The sequence below is a fragment of the Panthera tigris genome, chromosome D3 (assembly GCF_018350195.1).
Source record: "Panthera tigris isolate Pti1 chromosome D3, P.tigris_Pti1_mat1.1, whole genome shotgun sequence".
Taxonomy (NCBI): Eukaryota; Metazoa; Chordata; class Mammalia; order Carnivora; family Felidae; genus Panthera; species Panthera tigris.
The window spans coordinates 56,245,175-56,261,167 of record NC_056671.1 but is presented as its reverse complement, the minus strand read 5'-3'; the positions used below and the strand labels follow the sequence as shown (position 1 = coordinate 56,261,167).

Below are 15,993 nucleotides of genomic sequence, written 5' to 3'. Positions count from 1 at the left end.
CAAATGTAACGTACTGCTTAAAAAAAAATAAACTGCTGTACTTTTTTTTGGACTGAGGAAGGTATGGATTCAAAATGCAACCCCCCCCCCCTTTTTTTTTAAGAGTTCCATTAGAGTAATTGAAGGATACTGATGTGATATTAGGAGTAAAAAAGTCACTACTGATTTGTGTTTTACCCATTATTGGTGCTAAGCTTTTGAAAACCATTAGAGGAGAAAACAAAAACACCCTCGCTTCCCTCTGCCTTTCTTTAGCTTAAAAATCTCTTTTGGGTCTGAGGTGGTAGGAGCAGCCTTCCTGGATATCGTTTTAAAGAGTGTCTATATTTGCTTATATTTCCCTCTCTTCTTGGGAGGACGGTTAAGTCAACGCATATTCATAAACATCTTTTTAGTACAGAAACGTGACCAGGAATAAACACCCTCTCTGTGAATCAGCAGCCAGTTCTCTCCATGGTTTCTAGGGCATGGTTTCTCCACAGGAGCAATGTTAATGGAACCCCTGACCAAGATCTTCCACGGACAAGATACTTGGAGCCGTGGGCTTCTCTTGCGCCAAAGCTGCAAGCTTGGTGGAATCCTCTTGCCGGCCCTTTGCCTCCTGCCCGCCTCCGCTGGCCTTGGGCCGCCAGTCCTGCTGGTGCCCTCTGCCCCCCCACCCAGGGTCTGGGCTCTTACCTTGCCTGTCCTGTGAAGTGAGCGCACAGCTGCTGCCTCAAGGTAATGTGTTGTTGTGGAGCTGCATCCGGGTTGATGATGGGATCAAGTCCCCCTTCCCCACCCCCCAAGCGATTTTCAAAACAGGAACAAGTGACTTGAGGATACTGGATTATTCTTAAAATATCTTAAAAGGCAAGAGGGATCACCTCTTACATCATTGTCCCCTTTGCAGTCTTCCCTTCTCTCTCCTTCAGTGGGGAAATCGTGTAAGGGGACTGCCACTGAGCTGGAAAACTAGCGAGTGACGAGAGAGCTGAAAGCTCTTGTAGGCCCAGCTTTGACAGGTACAACCGTTCAAGAGTCCTCCTTGTAGGTTTAAAAAGCCTCAGCAGGTTCAGCCCCACAGCACAGCACATCAGTTTGGGGGCCCTTCTACATAGAAACCCACCGCTTTTGTTTTTCTTTGTGGAATGCATGCAGTGTAGTCCCGTAAGAAAACGGGAGAGGCCGTTCAGAGCCTGGAAACCGGCATGGGTAACAGAACACTACCGTGCAGCATGCCGGCGTAGGCCCACCGCTCCCATCAGTTCGGACACCGAGGACTTAGATGAGGCTCTTCCTCAATGTTACGTGCTGACTGTATAGCTGGGTGGCCCGGCGTACCATTTTTTTTTTTAATATTTATTTATTTTTGACAGAGAGAGAGAGAGAGAGAGAGAGACAGACAGACAGAGCTTGAGTGGGAGAGGGGCAGAGAGAGAGAGAGGGGGAGACAAAGAATCGAAGCAGGCTCCAGGCTCTGAGCTGTCAGCACAGAGCCCGACGCGGGGCTCGAACTCACAGACGGCGAGATCATGACCTGAGCCGAAGTCGGCTGCTTAACCGACTGAGCCACCCAGGCGCCCCTAAAAATTCTTAAGATAGGCATAAAATCAGCTTTTCTTTTTTTCAAGAGTTGACTGAATTTATAAAGGGAATGATGCCTGATAAATATTTATCAGTGCCTTTCTACCAACAAACTTTTTTTTATTAAAGAAAAAAAATTTTAACGTTTATTTTAGAGAGAGACAGAGCATGAGCAGGGGAGGGGCAGAGAGAAGAGGGAGACACAGAATCTGACGCAGGCTTCAGGCTCTGAGCTGTCAGCACAGAGCCCGACGCGGGGCTCGAACTCACAGACCGCGAGATCATGACCTGAGCCGAAGTCAGACGCTTAACCGACTGAGCCACCCAGGCGCCCCCAGGCATACCATTTTTAAGTTGTGTGTAAACTGACTATTAGTGTTTTCAAATAAAAGTCTGGAGCCTCTTTTTCATTCTCAGAGGCTAACAAAATCGTGTGTTCTAACTACGGGTTACCTATGCTGTGAAGTCTTTGCTTAGTAAAAACAGCAGGGATACCACCACACGTCTGCAATTTCCAACATTATGTCCTCAGAAGAGAAAAATTATTACATTTGATCCTTTATAGATCTGTAGGTATGACAAATACAAGCGTTCACTCTGTTTATTAAGTCTTTAAAGGGAATATGTTTTTCTTCCTTAAGTAAATGTTTCAAAATTTAGAAAGAAAGGAAAACTAAACGACGTTGGATGTTGTAGTGATAATGTCTTGGCTGTGACTGGTCAGCATTCTGTGACATTAATTTCAAATCACTCAAGAAAAATGGAAAATGTTCTGAGGTAAAATTCACATTTTCCTTCTCTGTCCCATCACGTGAGCTAAAAGGGGTGAGGTGGGGTGGGCAATGTCTGTATCTGTAGGCCAGGAGGATCCCTGAACCTATGAGAGACTGACATTTAAGGTAATTTTCTGTACTGTCTCTCGGGAAGAACTTTGAAAAGGCGTTAAAAAATTGTTTCATTGGGAGAAGGTCACATTTCATCTGTATGATAAATGTATCCGATTCGAAGGGAGTGTCATAGTAGTAAACTGTGAATTTAGATCAGATTAAAACTGTGAATACATTTATGGGAATTTTTATTACTTCTCTAATTTCTAAAGGTTAGAAATTAAGGTGTGAGACTGGACCAAAAATTTTTAGTGAATAAGATAAACACAATTTAAAAAAAAAAGTTATAAAGATAAACTTCAAAACCTAGAGAAATAGTATAAAAATATGAGGGACATTTGCTGCATAGCTTTTTTTCTGAAAAAAGAACACATTTAGGTACTGGGCTAGTTCCTTCTGTATATCATGAATTCAGAGGTATGTCGATATATTATTACCTTTGAAAAACACTTTGTTTACACTCAGTCTTAACAAAATACCCCAGGAAACCTGAAGAAGCTAAAACGTGACAGGCTACAAAGATGCAACATTTGTGGTGGAGAAAGAAAGATGCATTCAACAAATGAGCTTCAGCTGGGCCTTCCATTGATCACAATCCTAATGCCAACACAGGAGGCAGCAAGGCCTTAACCAGTGCCCTTTCTGTGTGAACCCTACCTGTACGGGGGGTGGGGGGGGGTCTAGTTAGGTCAGAGCGGGGAACGGGGGTCCTGCTCTTGGGCAGTCATGTGAGCTGAAGTCCTGGTGCCATCTGACGGTCCTCCAGGGCTCAATGGATTTTGCCTATTGCCTTTGTTAGGCAATAAAGCCAGAATGTTTCCAGTGAATTCCCGGTTTCACAAACAGTAGTTGTTGCACATCAGGGAGGTGCCCTGCTGTCACACCGATGCTGTCGGGTGGCGTGTGTGAGTGCTGAGAAGCTGGGTCGGTGGGTATTTACTAGTGACGGTAGCTGTAAGGATCACAGTAGCTGTGTTCTAGAGCGAAGAGGAAGACTCAGGAAGGCCAGAAATGAAGTCATGTGTTTCATTTTAGAGAACTGGCATGTTACAACTTAGTGGAATTACATGAACTCCTCTCTGCCCCCACCTCCCCCAGACTGCTGGGCCTACCCATAATGCCGGTAGGAACGCATTACATTTTTAGAGACCATCTCAGATTGAATCAATGGAGCAAACATGTTATTTCACCACTCTTGTACCATCAGTGATGGGTTCACCAGAGTCCACCAGTGTGCCCTGTAAGTAAGAGAAATTACATGGATTCTTGACTATTTGTGTGCAGACGTCTAATACCTAGTGTTTAAAATCCCAGGGTTAGTGGATGAAATGGAAGCACGTGGGTTTTGAGCATGAGCTTTCCCAACCCGGGTTACGGCTCAGACTTCTGTCACAAACTTACCCGGTGTAGACATGAGTGCAGATGACGAAGGGTGGCGGTATCTTTGTCTTCTGTCCTTTTCCCACTTCTCTGCTCTTAAAGGGGCCTAAAGGCAAGTGAATGGAAAACAGTCGCCAAAGGATAGTATAGAAACAAAACTGGCCTCTAGGTGGTGCTTGAAAGCAGTTCAGGGAAGGCTGGCCTCCTTCAGGGTGAAGAGTATAGGTCGGCTGAGCCTGAGTAACCTGCCAGCTCCTGGGCAGAGTCTCCAACAGACTGCCATCACCTGTTCTAGCCTCTCCAGGTGGCTCACTGGGCCGCTTCTAATGCATTTCTTTTTTCACCTCTTCCTGGGCCTATAAGTTTGGATTCTATTTTTGTGTATAAATCACCACTGTTAGCCAAAGTTGTCAAACTAGAGGGGGAGAATGCACTGAACCCCAAAGCTTTTGCTGATCCGAGGTGGTTTTGCCACGAAGCCTTACTCTGAAACATCTGCCTGCTTCTGTCATGGTTCCCTATTTGCCCAGCCCCGTCTTGCCCAGATGGGGCAGGCTGGGCCTGCAGGGGCCAGGCTTCCGTTTGCCTGCAGGTGGAGTATTGACTAAGGGAACGGCTTATCCTTATTTTGGATGAAGTTCTTAAAAAGGGATCACAGCTGCTACATCTGATATCAGGTACTAACCTTTAATTCCTGTTAAAACCTTTGCCAGCAATAAAAGCAAAGACACGCCCCTGCCCCACCCCCTATAAATCATCCTAAAATGTGGGTAGTTGTGTGAATCCATGAAAACAGCCTATTCATACACACGTGCTCACTGAGAAGCAAACTCTAGCATAAAAATTTAAGAATCTGTAAATCCAGTCCTTTTAACATATACTTTTTTTTTTTATTAAATATGTAAAAAGATAAACGCAAGTCAAGTTACTCACATATTCAGAGACAAAAAAACTATTCTACCATGCGACAATAGGCGGGTAATGTAAAATGAATGAGATACATCTGAATAAGACTTTTTCATCTATTATGTCATTACTTATCTATATTTATAATTAACAATACATATGTTTACATTCCTTTCAGTTTACATTTAATATATAACAAAAGCTTTATGGTGTACTATTTAGTAAAAGTAATCTGAATGCATATTAAACCTTAACGGAATAATGGAAATACTCACCAGGGAAGGGAGGAGTTCTTGGTTCCCTTCTGGAGTTTACTTCTCTCTGGTCAACAAGGTGTTTGTCTTTTCTTTTTCTGCTTTTCTGCTTAGAAAGAAGAGGGGCTCGCTCTCTCTGCCCCCTGCTTCAATCACTTCCTATCTGACATGAGCAGCAGAAGTGCTATAACCAGCCACAGGTGTGTGACTAAGAACGAAGTCTGGCTTCTGAGAGGGAGGGGGAGCACACGAAGGGGTACTTCTCAGCCCAGCGTGAGGATGCGCGATAGGGGGCCGTGGAGTACGGCATGCCTTGGATGCTGGGATGGGAGAATGATGGGGTGCAGTCCTCAGGGAGGAAGGAGCAGCCCTGGTAAAGGAGACGCGGTCTGCACAGAAACAGGGGTGCAGCCAAAGAAGACAGAGCTAGCTGTTAAAGATTTCCTGAAACATCCATGATGTCACGTGCGATACGGCACAATGGAAGAGGTTTCAGATGGGGACAGAAAGAGGAACTTGTAGCTCTTTTCTAAATCAATGAATAGTTGGCTCCAAGGCTCTCTCAAGGAGAATGAAGTATGACCCCTGGGGAAGGGGAAGGTATCAGGCCAGTATGTTTTTCCAGCTGAGAAGGCTGGGGCTTTTGGGGACAGAGCAGTGGTCACTTGTGAGGCTGAGGCCAGTTGCACATGATCACACAATCACCCACATGACAGGAGTCTGGGTCTCACTCCTCGTGGCACTGGGTATTACTGAGATGTCCAGGGCTGGCCAGGAACTGCCTAGGAACCACTGGAGTATCATCGGCATGGAATTACTTACTGTGCATCTTTACAAAAGCTATTTTTTGACAAGGAAACTCAGGACAAAAGGCCAGGAGGGGACCACACCATTAAGCATGATGCCGCGTATAGCACAACCACTACCTGTAACCAGGTGTGGGAGGGATGTCACTGCCGAGAGCCAGGCTTTCCAGCCTGAGAGAAATGAGCTGCCGCTGTTGTGCAGAGCAAGCAGGAGAGAGAAGAAAGGGAAACCAAATACCACAGAACCTCTGTCCAATTCTGCACAGTGTGTTGTAATAACCTCAAAAATACAAGCACTCTTCCACATGTAACTCAGATACCACGTTGCTGCAAAAGATTTTGAGAAGACTTCTTTTGGTGGAAAGCTTCAATGGTGGAATTGAGAATTAGTTCATCAATTAATAAAGAAATGTCAAAGCTTTAGGATACATAATTCAGAAATTTATTTTAAGCTTTTCAGTTAGGAGGCAAGTGGGGTGGGCACACTTGTTTGGCTTGCACCTGCTAAGTCAAATAACAAGTGAAGTAAATCTGAAGTTAGAAACCAAGTGAAATGAATGATCCAGGAAGGGATACCATCTGTCAAAGGAATAAAAGAGGCAGATTTGGAAAGATACTAAGAAAATGTGCAAATATTTGTTAAAAAAATAAGGAATGCTTTTAATTCATTAATGTTTCCTCTCTTTATGAATTGCCAAGGTTATCAAAGGTCAATGACAAGGAGGGCCACAGTATGAACGAGGGGAGATTCCTTATTCCAGAAGGTATTGGGAGTCCTAGAGTTTCCTGTGCTGTCATTCCAGTGTCAACACCAGACTTGGGAAGCTGGCGTCTCCCTTGGAATGATGCTCCTAGTAAGGTGGTCTTCACTTCCGGCGAGTGTGCAGCTCACTGCGGAACCCTGATGCTCACGCTCTCGGGCCGCACACCCTCAGGGCATTCTACAGGAGGAGTCCCCTAGCGTGGAGGACAGGCTTTGGGCGGAGACCCAGAGAGAGGCAGGAGGACCGGGACCTACGCAGACCCCCTCTGGACTGTAGCTTACTGACAGCTCACAGGGAGAGGGGCTGCCCACCAAAGAGGACCCTGAGAAAGAAAACAGCATGAGAACCTGGGAGGGGGGGGTGGGGTGGGGCAAGCAGATGGAGAGCTAAGTTGAGATGGTGTTGTCCTTGAGTGAATGTCTTTCAAAACTAACTGAGTTTGTCTAACATGCTCAGGGAGAAACACTGGGCCCTGAAGTCCTAGTTTTGATTCTTTCTTTTTTTTTCCCTTAAGTGTTGGGAGTAGAGGGAGAAACTGGTTTTCCCTATAAAACAAGTCACTGTCCTTATGGCTTTCATATCAAGTATCTCTTTCCCTTTGTTCCAATTTATTATTTGACCAAATTTATGTTCAGAGGTTAGACTTGCAAACATCAAAGCACCACAAATGTGTGACATCTAGTGACACTGGGTTGAGAAATGCCAATATAAATACCATATATCAAATTACCATTGTTTCACACCAGGATAAAAAGGGGGTGTTGGTGGTGGTGGGGTGGGGAGAGTTGTTCTGGAAAGAAATGAAAAGAGCAGAATCAATCTCAAGCAGCCAAGTGAGTAGATGTGTGACCCCACGATCTCTCAGGTAGGCCACCACACGGCCGGCTGCTAATGGGTCTTGGCAAAGGAAACGGGAACCGAGCGCCGTGGCGGGCGTATGCAACAGTGCGTTGGTGTTAACGGCAGACTGGGAACAACTGGTTTCTGTTGAGCTGGAGGCCACACGTTTCTCCAGAAGAAAAGTTCCCACGCGAAGTCGAAGTTGAGAGCTGCCAGGACCCTTCAGTACTCTTCCTGCTGCTGGGGCTGCTGTTCGTGGACTTGTTCCTCTGCCTCCGGCTCTTCCGGGTGACCCTCCTACAGCACAGGGGGAGAGGTTTCGGCTGGAATGATGGATGTGTGGGTGGCCCTGCAGAGGCCACAGCCCCACGACCCCTGCCCAGGACGGCATCTTCAGGCTGGGAGGGGGCATGGGCGTAGGCACACCGGCGCCCCAGGCGCTTCCCCGCTCCCAGGAGCCAATGCGTGCACCCAGACTCCTTTGCTTCCCTGCTCAACGGACAGGTCATTCGAGAACACACTTGTCGGGGTCTGCGCACCAAACACTCCTTCTGTCTTGGAAAGACCTCTTCATAGAAGACGTTTCCTATTCTCCTGCCCTTGTGAAAGAGAACTGAATGCACTGCCTCACAAGCATCCTGACAACCACGAGGGAACCCACTGTGAGACAGCACTGGGCCCCGGGTCTCACCCAGCCCCACGGGCCGGGGACGTGGCGCTTCTGATTCCTTCCCTGTCCTGCCCTAGTAGTATGCCCACCTGAAGCAGACCCTGTGCTGTGATCTGTTACTACTCTGATGCACGGACCCGGATGGTTGCAGTGGTAAGGCAAGGAAGACATGCGGGTTTGGGGGGCTTCTCCACCAGGGTGGCTCAGCAGCTGTAGCTCAAGGACTCTGCTCTGGGAAAGTGAGGCCTTGGTGCGTCCTTCACTGACCAGGACCTGGAGGGGTAAGGTGTCCTGCTTGGCTCCAAAAGACCTAGTCATTGATTTGCCTAACCCCACGAACGCCAACTCCAGGGAGCATCAACCCTGGTCAGCTCGTTGATATTGTGACCTCACCAAGAATAAGCTGCTCTTATTACCCAAGCAGAGGGAGTGTGGCTAAGTACCGCTGATGGCTCCTTCGAGAAGGCACGCAGGGGCCTAGAGCCACGCATGTGGCCCCTCACAGCAGGCACATGCACTCCTTTCTTAGCCGGAGACCCCTGCCTTCAGGTCTGTTCCCTGCGCTTAGGACAAGCCAATCCAACCGACCGTAGTCAGTCTTCTCCCCTGAGCCACAGTTCTTTCTTTCCCCAGTCTTGTAGTGCTTTGTTTCCAGCTTGGCTATAAAACGGGCTTGTCATCTTGTCTCCACACTGTGGCCTCTGCCACTGGGTCCTGAGGTTACTCAAGGCACCAAGAGGGCCTCATCCATCTGTGTCCTACCTCACTTATTTCAGAACTCAATGCAGGTTGTGTTGAAAGGAAGAAATCCCTGAGGACAAAACAACAGGATTTGAGACTCTCAGCCAAGGTCCCATGCTGCATATTTTCTGAGAGGCAGTAAAATGTCAAGGTTCTAAACACAGACTCTGGAGTTCATATCCTGGCTCTGCTCTTTACCAGCTGGGTGACTCTGGGCATGTAACTTAACTGCCCAGTGCCTCAGTTTTCCCATCTGTAAAATGGGGGATTGTAACAGGAGTACCCGTTGAACAGTTTTCCATAAGTTTCACTGATCGAGGAGTCAGTGGAGTCCTTGAATTCAACAGAGAAGTCAAGGTACGTATAGAACAGTGTTTGGTTCATAACACATACTTGTGTGAGCTGCAATTATTACTTCTTGGTGGGAGAACTCTCTGAAATATATTCTAGAAGTGAAAAAGTTTTAACAAGTCACCTTTTCTGGGACAGCAGTACAAAGGGCCATCACACTGAAGACCCTGGTTCAAATCTAGCTCTGTCCCTTTCTGGCTCAGTGTCCAGAGGCATGTTACTTACAAACGGTCAGCTCTCTCCGGGCCCAGGACCATACCCTATCAGCAGCACCCACCGCTCGCCTGCCTCTGAAGCTTGAAGGTCCAACACCCTACTCTGCCTGCACAATGCCATCCTTTGGCCCTACCCACCCCCCACTTGCTCCCGGGCCCTCATGGCAGCTGCCCACTGCCCTGCTCCTCTCTGTTCCGAAAGTTCGTGCCTCAACGGCGAGTGCCATTCTTGTGGGAGTAGGGGAGTAGTTCTTGCGGGGACTATCACTGGCTTTTCCCAGTAAGTGCTCTCGCTCTTGTCTAGGGGCAAAAAAGAAATCTGGTGGTCGTGGGACTTTACCCAGACTGGTGACCTGGGAACTCGCAAGTGTCTGTTCTGCCACTGTTCCTGGCTAACCCCTCTTCTCCCTGCCTTCACCCCAGAACCAATCACTCCTCTAAGCTTTCCATCCTTGTTCATGCTTCCATCAGGTTACAAGCTGCAGCCCCGAGTGTATGCACGTGTGTGCGGGCTCACTGGCTGGCTGCACAGCTGCCTCTCTGGCCGAGTTCCCATCCCCTCTATGGGTCAGGGATGTTAATTCACCCATCATCCTAACTGTTCAATGCTGTTGTGGTGCCTTCATTTCACACTGCTAGGATTTCAGCAGGTCTCAAGAGTACTTTTCTTACCTGTTTTGCGCGTGTTAGGCTGCATGGAAGATCTCAAAAAGGAGGATCCGTATGACATTTTACAGAAAATCTTATTTGCTCACGTCACAACTGGGAGTTAACCCAGGACGGAACGTCAAAGCTTGGATTCAAATACTGTGAACCTGTACCAAGCTGTAGGACCAGCTACAGCTAAGATCAGACCTCACCCCTGGCCTCCCGTTTATACTTGCCCAGCCAGGGGGCTTGTGGTCTCCAGCTCGTCGAGGGCAGTTCCCTCAGTCACAGGGCCCCATTGTGATGCCCTCCATCTGCAGGAACTGCAGACCCCAGGCCCCTCTTACTGGGATAAAGAGCAAACCTCCCAGCTTACCAATGGATTGCTAATGCTAGGGGTACAAGCTAAGGTGGTCTGAAAGTCTGCAGACGAATCTTTAATTCTGAGGCAGTTACACTGCATAGCACAGCTGAGTGCTCCCACCTCACACGATACCGTGTAGGCTGGCTCGCAGAAAAAAAAAACTGTCTTCTTACACCCCATACAAGAAAACAAACACACATGTAAGCAGGAGGCCAGACAAAACTTATGCCAGATATATGACCAATGCCCTGGAGTGCCACCTGCTTAATTCTAATATTTGCATATCAATCCATCACATCTTTCTGAATGTTTAGCTGTATCCTTAGAGTTCCTTATTCTTATGATAATTATAGAAGATGGAAGGCAGTACTGAAGAAGGCTCTTGTCTACAACAGGAAGAAAATGGGGGCAAAGAAAGGTGGAAGGGTCTTGAAGAAGTGCCAAAAACCCCCTCCTTCCTAGATGTACAGGCTCAGCTGCCCCCACGCACCCCAGCCTCATCCAGCCATTCTTTCCTCTGGCCTCTGGCCATGCTGTTTTCTCTGCCTGAAAAATCCTCTCCCTGCCTTAGCTCCAGGACTGCTGAGGGTCCTAGTCGTTCTTTGAAGCCCACACAAACGTCCTCTTCTCTGTCAAGTAAGTCTTTGCTGTCTCTCCAGGCTCCTTGTCCATGATCACCACCCAAGTTTATGGGTCTGTGATCACATGTATCCTACTCCAACATACTCCAGTCAGTGGTGCCCCGTCTGCCTGCCTCACTGAGACAGTGGCTCTGTCCTCTTTACGCACACCCCATGCTTCCTCCAGTGACAGAAACACAAGCTCTTCCTAAGAGCTTTTGGTTGAGGGGGGAGGAATTGTTAGGTCACTTAACAGTGGCTTCTGTGACAGTGCCTCAGGAAATAAGTTGCCCGTTTGTATCAGCAGGTACACCTCAGCTGACAGATGGACAAGGCGGCAGTTAACCAATGAATAAGCCGAGATACCTGTGGCCCGTGAGGGAAAAGGTCCTGAAAATGATAAAGAGAGGCACTGGAGAGGTGTCAGGTGATCTGCTCTGGAACCTTCCATTAAGTTTCTACAACTGTGAACTCAACTGCGCCTGTTCACTGCTGCACACGCCCTGCTATCTGCATTTCTGTATCTTCCAAACATTCTGTTCTAGGATCGTCTGACTCGGAGAATCAAAGGGCAGCCACCATCAAATAAAGACTTAAAGAGGCCTCTCCAGCAAACACCTGCACCTGAAATGTCCACGTAGGGCTCATCTGTGTTTTCCTGAAGAACAGGCACTCAGGCAGGAGCACACTAAGAAGGCAGGAATCTCCCCTGGGGCAGCCCTGCCTATCGGCTGCTGCCACCAGCATTCAGTGGCCCGTGTCAACTCTGAATTTGGAGTTTGAGAGCGCCCCTGTACAAGGACTCCGTCGGGACAAGATCCGGCTTGAGGTGACCATCGCAAGGGTTTTCCTCCTGCCGACAGCACAGGGCGGGATAGATCTGGCCCTGCATGCTGCCGTCCTCCCTCAGTGGGCCTGGTCCTTCAGCTACACAGTGCTGGGGAGACTGCATTGGATTTAGCCTCCCACAAGCTTGTGAAGAGAATAACTGTAATTCACATAGTACCTGACAGACTACCAAGCACTCAGGGTGGTGCGGGCACACTAGACATCAACCGGAGCTTTCTGCCATCAGATCTGAAAGTACGGAGAACCTTATTTTGTGGAGCCATCGCTGCCTCTGGGACCTGGCAAGGCAGCGTCCCAGGACTTCAAGATCTATAGTCTGAGCCAATGGTAACTGAGAAAGAAGCTTAAAAAAAAAAAAAGTGGTGGGGGGGAAGGGTGGGAAATGAAAAAAAGTGGAGAGGCCTCAAACCTTGGATTTCATCCCTCGAGTTCCAAATCTTACGTGGAGTAAACATTTGTCTGGTACTGGGCTGGAATAAGTCATAAAGTACCCTTGCCGGTGACTCGTTCCATTCTGTCCAAGTGCTAACACACGCAACTCGACCATCAGGCTCTGGGTGCGGCCCCAGGTCTCCTGGGCCAACAGAGTCAGACTCTTTCCCCCAGCTTCAACACGGCCTCAGGAAGAGCTTGAGACCCCCGCCTACTCTTCTGCATCTTCCACAGGGCCGCCCTGTAGAAGGTGACGCTCCTTCAGGCTCCCAGGCTTGTCTTGGTGCCAGGGCCCCTCACTCCCTGCACTGGCAGACTTCTTCTCCCGCCTTGCCTTGCCTTCCCTTCCCTTCCCCCCTCCTTGATTCTTGAGAGTTTTGGTCCTCTGCTGCTCCTCACACCTGCTTTCCATCACCAGGATGGATCCACCTCCCGGGTCCCCGCCTTCCTCATGCTCCTTAGTAGCAAGCCCGACAGCCAGGTCTTCCCCGCAGTGAATTCTAAAAGCGTTTTTCAACTGAGGGCTGTTGTACAGCACCGGTCTGTACTGGCAATGAGTAACCGAGACAACCGGCTCCGAAATAAAAACTGTCGGGCTTGCGGGGATGCGAAAAACACTTAGACTAATTCCTCCTCTAACCATACTCTGATCTGTCATGAAGAATCCTTACATCTACTTTTATTGCTCATCTGCTCAGAGCTGCAAACCACTTAAGATCTGGCTGCATAAACCTAGTTTTCTCAATCATTCCTCCTACTCTCCCCCTCCCACCCCCATCCACTCATCTCTTCCCAGATTAATTCACGAACGCACATCCCACAAGCAGGGGTCAATGGATCACGACGACGATGATGACACTTATTCCTCTGGGAATAGCACACGCACAGGAGGAGTCATAATCCTCAGGGATCCCAGGGCAGCACCCGAAGACACACAGACTGCTACACCTTGACCAAGAGCATCGCTTTAGAAGCCAAGAGTCAAGGGCTCTCCTCACACTTACGTGTTCTTCCGAAGCATAGAGGATTTCCATTAGTCGCTGCACGAGGTCGTCGTTTTCCTGCCCGTGCTCTTGACAGAGTAGCTCAATCTCTCTCAACTTGCCAAAGTAGAAATCCCTTTCCTTTTCCACACCTTCAAGGGCAAGTTTTAATGAATGTACCTGCAAGGGAGTGAGGGTGGAAAGAAAATTGCCCCAAAATCCAGTATAAACAATGTGACCAACTACACCTGCCTATAACATGTGAAACATGCAAAGACAGGTGTGCCAAAATGACTGCTAGGCAATGGAGCTTGAGCCTGGGCCACAACGTCCAACTTCAACAACACACTAGTCCTTCCCTCTGCCAACTGAGTGTTCATAACCACTGTCCGAGGGATTGTTCTGCTCAAGGTGGTTGCATCCAGACCCTGAATGAGCTTTCCTCCTCTCTTAACACAGACTAGAGCACATCCTTCTACTCTGTTCAGCCTCTGCAAAGACAGGAAGCAGAGGAGAGGGCTAGCACTGTGGTTACTTGAGATGTATTTTGAGGACCCTACTTTCTTCAGGTAACCATATTTTGTCGTGGAGCCCTTCGTAAATGTTCCTGAGCCACACTAGGCAAAGTCTTTCTACTGAGAAACTGGGTCTTAGCTACATGAGGGAAACTGGGCAAGACTGAAAGCGTGGTTCGGTGGATCTGTTTCAATTCCTCTGGCTCTAGCTTTGGGGACATCGCAGGAAATAGGGGAAGACTACAAGAAGGAAGCCCTATTCCCTCAGAATAATAGCCCTTGTTCCCTTTTTCCCTGGATGCTGGTTCCAGGACCTCCCAGGGCTGGGTGGCCTCTCAACAGTGATTACGGAGATGGCGCCAGGGAAGGAGCCAGCAGTGAGGCAGTGTCACCCGGGCTGAAGGAAAGCTGACAGTGCCCCACTCCTACGAGCACAGTAAAGCTGACAGTGCCCCACTCCTACGAGCACAGTAGCTACTCACAGGCCTAAACCATGACCCTGTTCCTGCTTCCCGAGAATCCCCTTTTTTAAGCCCCTTGTGCATTTATATTTACACAGACAATATTTGTCAGGAGGTAAATTAAATCTTTCATGGTCTCCATCAGCTGAAATCTCTCATTCGGTGTATTAAAAAATCACCCTAACGGAATTTCCAAAAATGACATTTGGAATGGGAAATTGTCTTCTCTAGTAACCCTGAGCCTTTGGACATGCTATTTATCAAACGCCTACCAAACATCTGCAGTGTCGGTCCCCTTCCTGCACACCCGGCATAGGCCTCGGGGATATGGCCCCTCAGAGTTCACCTCAGTGCCTCCCTCACACCCTGCTCAAAAAGCAGCTTTCCCTAGCTTTCACTTTTATTTTTGATGATGCTATGGTTGGGATATTTCTAAGAAAGGGAGGCAACCAGCAGCCTCAAGTCCAGGAAAAAGAAAACTTCCCTTTTTCTAGAAATCCTTCCTTGCTTTACAACAAACCACCCTCCTCCCCAGGCTTGGCCACAGAATCCCTCTGAAGCCTGCGTTGGTGCCAGTGGACAGATCTCTGGCAGTTGAGGAGTCTTGAGTCTGCCAGCGCTCCCTGAAGGAGGCAAGAAGGGTCTCTGGAGTACTTCAACCCATGGAAACTAGGTCTGTCTGCCTCTTGAGGGTGCTTTGGTCTGTACAATGTGCAAAGAGGTGAGGCTTTTGTAGAAATATCCAGTCAAGGTTGGCGTTGGGTGGTATTCCAGATCGCCAGGCAATAGATACACAGCTATAGACATCCCCGGTAAAAAGTGATAGAGGCCCAAGTGTATGAGGATAGCCAACTGGCAAAGGAGAGTCCATGTTCACAGTCGCACTCATGCAGAGTGATGCCACCCGCACCCTCATGTATCAAACCAGAAGCCTAAGTGGTGGAGGGGATGCTGGGGATGGACCCTTGAGTAAGTCAAGAGGAAGAGACAAGAGGGGGGACGTTCTCTTCTCCCAGTTCTCCCCTCCCTCAGCGTCTGCACACTGCACGTCCTCCTAGGGAGGCCGCCCAAGCCCCAGCATCCGTCCAAGCCAACTGACGCCCACTCTCCAGCCCCCAGGGGTCGCTGAGCGCAGTGGTGACTCCACCCTACTTCCTGTTTGCTAACCCACTTGCCATAAATGGCCCCTAATTATTTCAGTTATGTCTTTTTCTCCCCTGTCTTTTGATTCATTTCTATCATTGAAATTGTCTAGCACAGTGGTACTTTTATAGCATGTCATGGGAGACTGCCTGAATAGAGGCAGGAGGCCAAGAAAAGGAGAATTCTTCAAGTTTATGGCACTCGTCACTTTCTCCATTACGACATATAATTCACTCTCCAGCCTAGGCATTTCCTCCTCCTAGAGTCCTGAGTCCCAACATAGCAATGCCTCTGCGGCTACCCATCAGCTTTAGGGAGCCATCCTGCAGGTTACAAGGGCAGAAAATGGAGGGGGCAATAATAGATAACCATGGAAATGGGTCTGGGTAAGTGTTCAGTAAACAGTTGAATGAATGCTCACAATCTGGGGTGTGTATAACCTTCGCTCTAAGGGACTGGGGAGGGGAAGATGGGCACACTCACTCCTCCTTGATGTAAATGCATCAGGGGATAGGTGGGGGAGTGAAGCCCTTTGGAAGTAATAAAGAAATTACAGGACCATTGGGAAGTTCCTTTCTTCTCCCTCTCCCCTCTCTAG

General features: G+C 48.5%; 1 protein-coding gene and 1 long non-coding RNA gene across 6 annotated transcripts in view; one reads left to right on the top strand and one right to left on the bottom strand.

Moving 5' to 3' along the window:
* Positions 1 to 6,218: 6,218 nt before the first annotated feature.
* The window catches only part of MAPRE2 (microtubule associated protein RP/EB family member 2), a 158,830-nt gene continuing 149,055 nt past the window's right edge, over positions 6,219 to 15,993 (bottom strand). For all 5 annotated transcript variants that reach the window (XM_042962346.1, XM_007090747.3, XM_015541370.2 and 2 more), the window contains 2 exons: positions 13,298 to 13,456; positions 6,219 to 7,700 (listed from right to left, as the gene is read on the bottom strand). In XM_042962346.1, coding sequence (XP_042818280.1) covers positions 7,626 to 7,700; positions 13,298 to 13,456 — 234 coding nt within the window. In that variant the 3' untranslated portion in view covers positions 6,219 to 7,625. The remainder of the gene's footprint in view (positions 7,701 to 13,297; positions 13,457 to 15,993) is intronic.
* Positions 8,419 to 11,635, top strand: LOC122232621. Its single transcript, XR_006209980.1, has 2 exons — positions 8,419 to 8,622; positions 11,320 to 11,635. It is a non-coding gene; the product is annotated as an uncharacterized LOC122232621 (long non-coding RNA).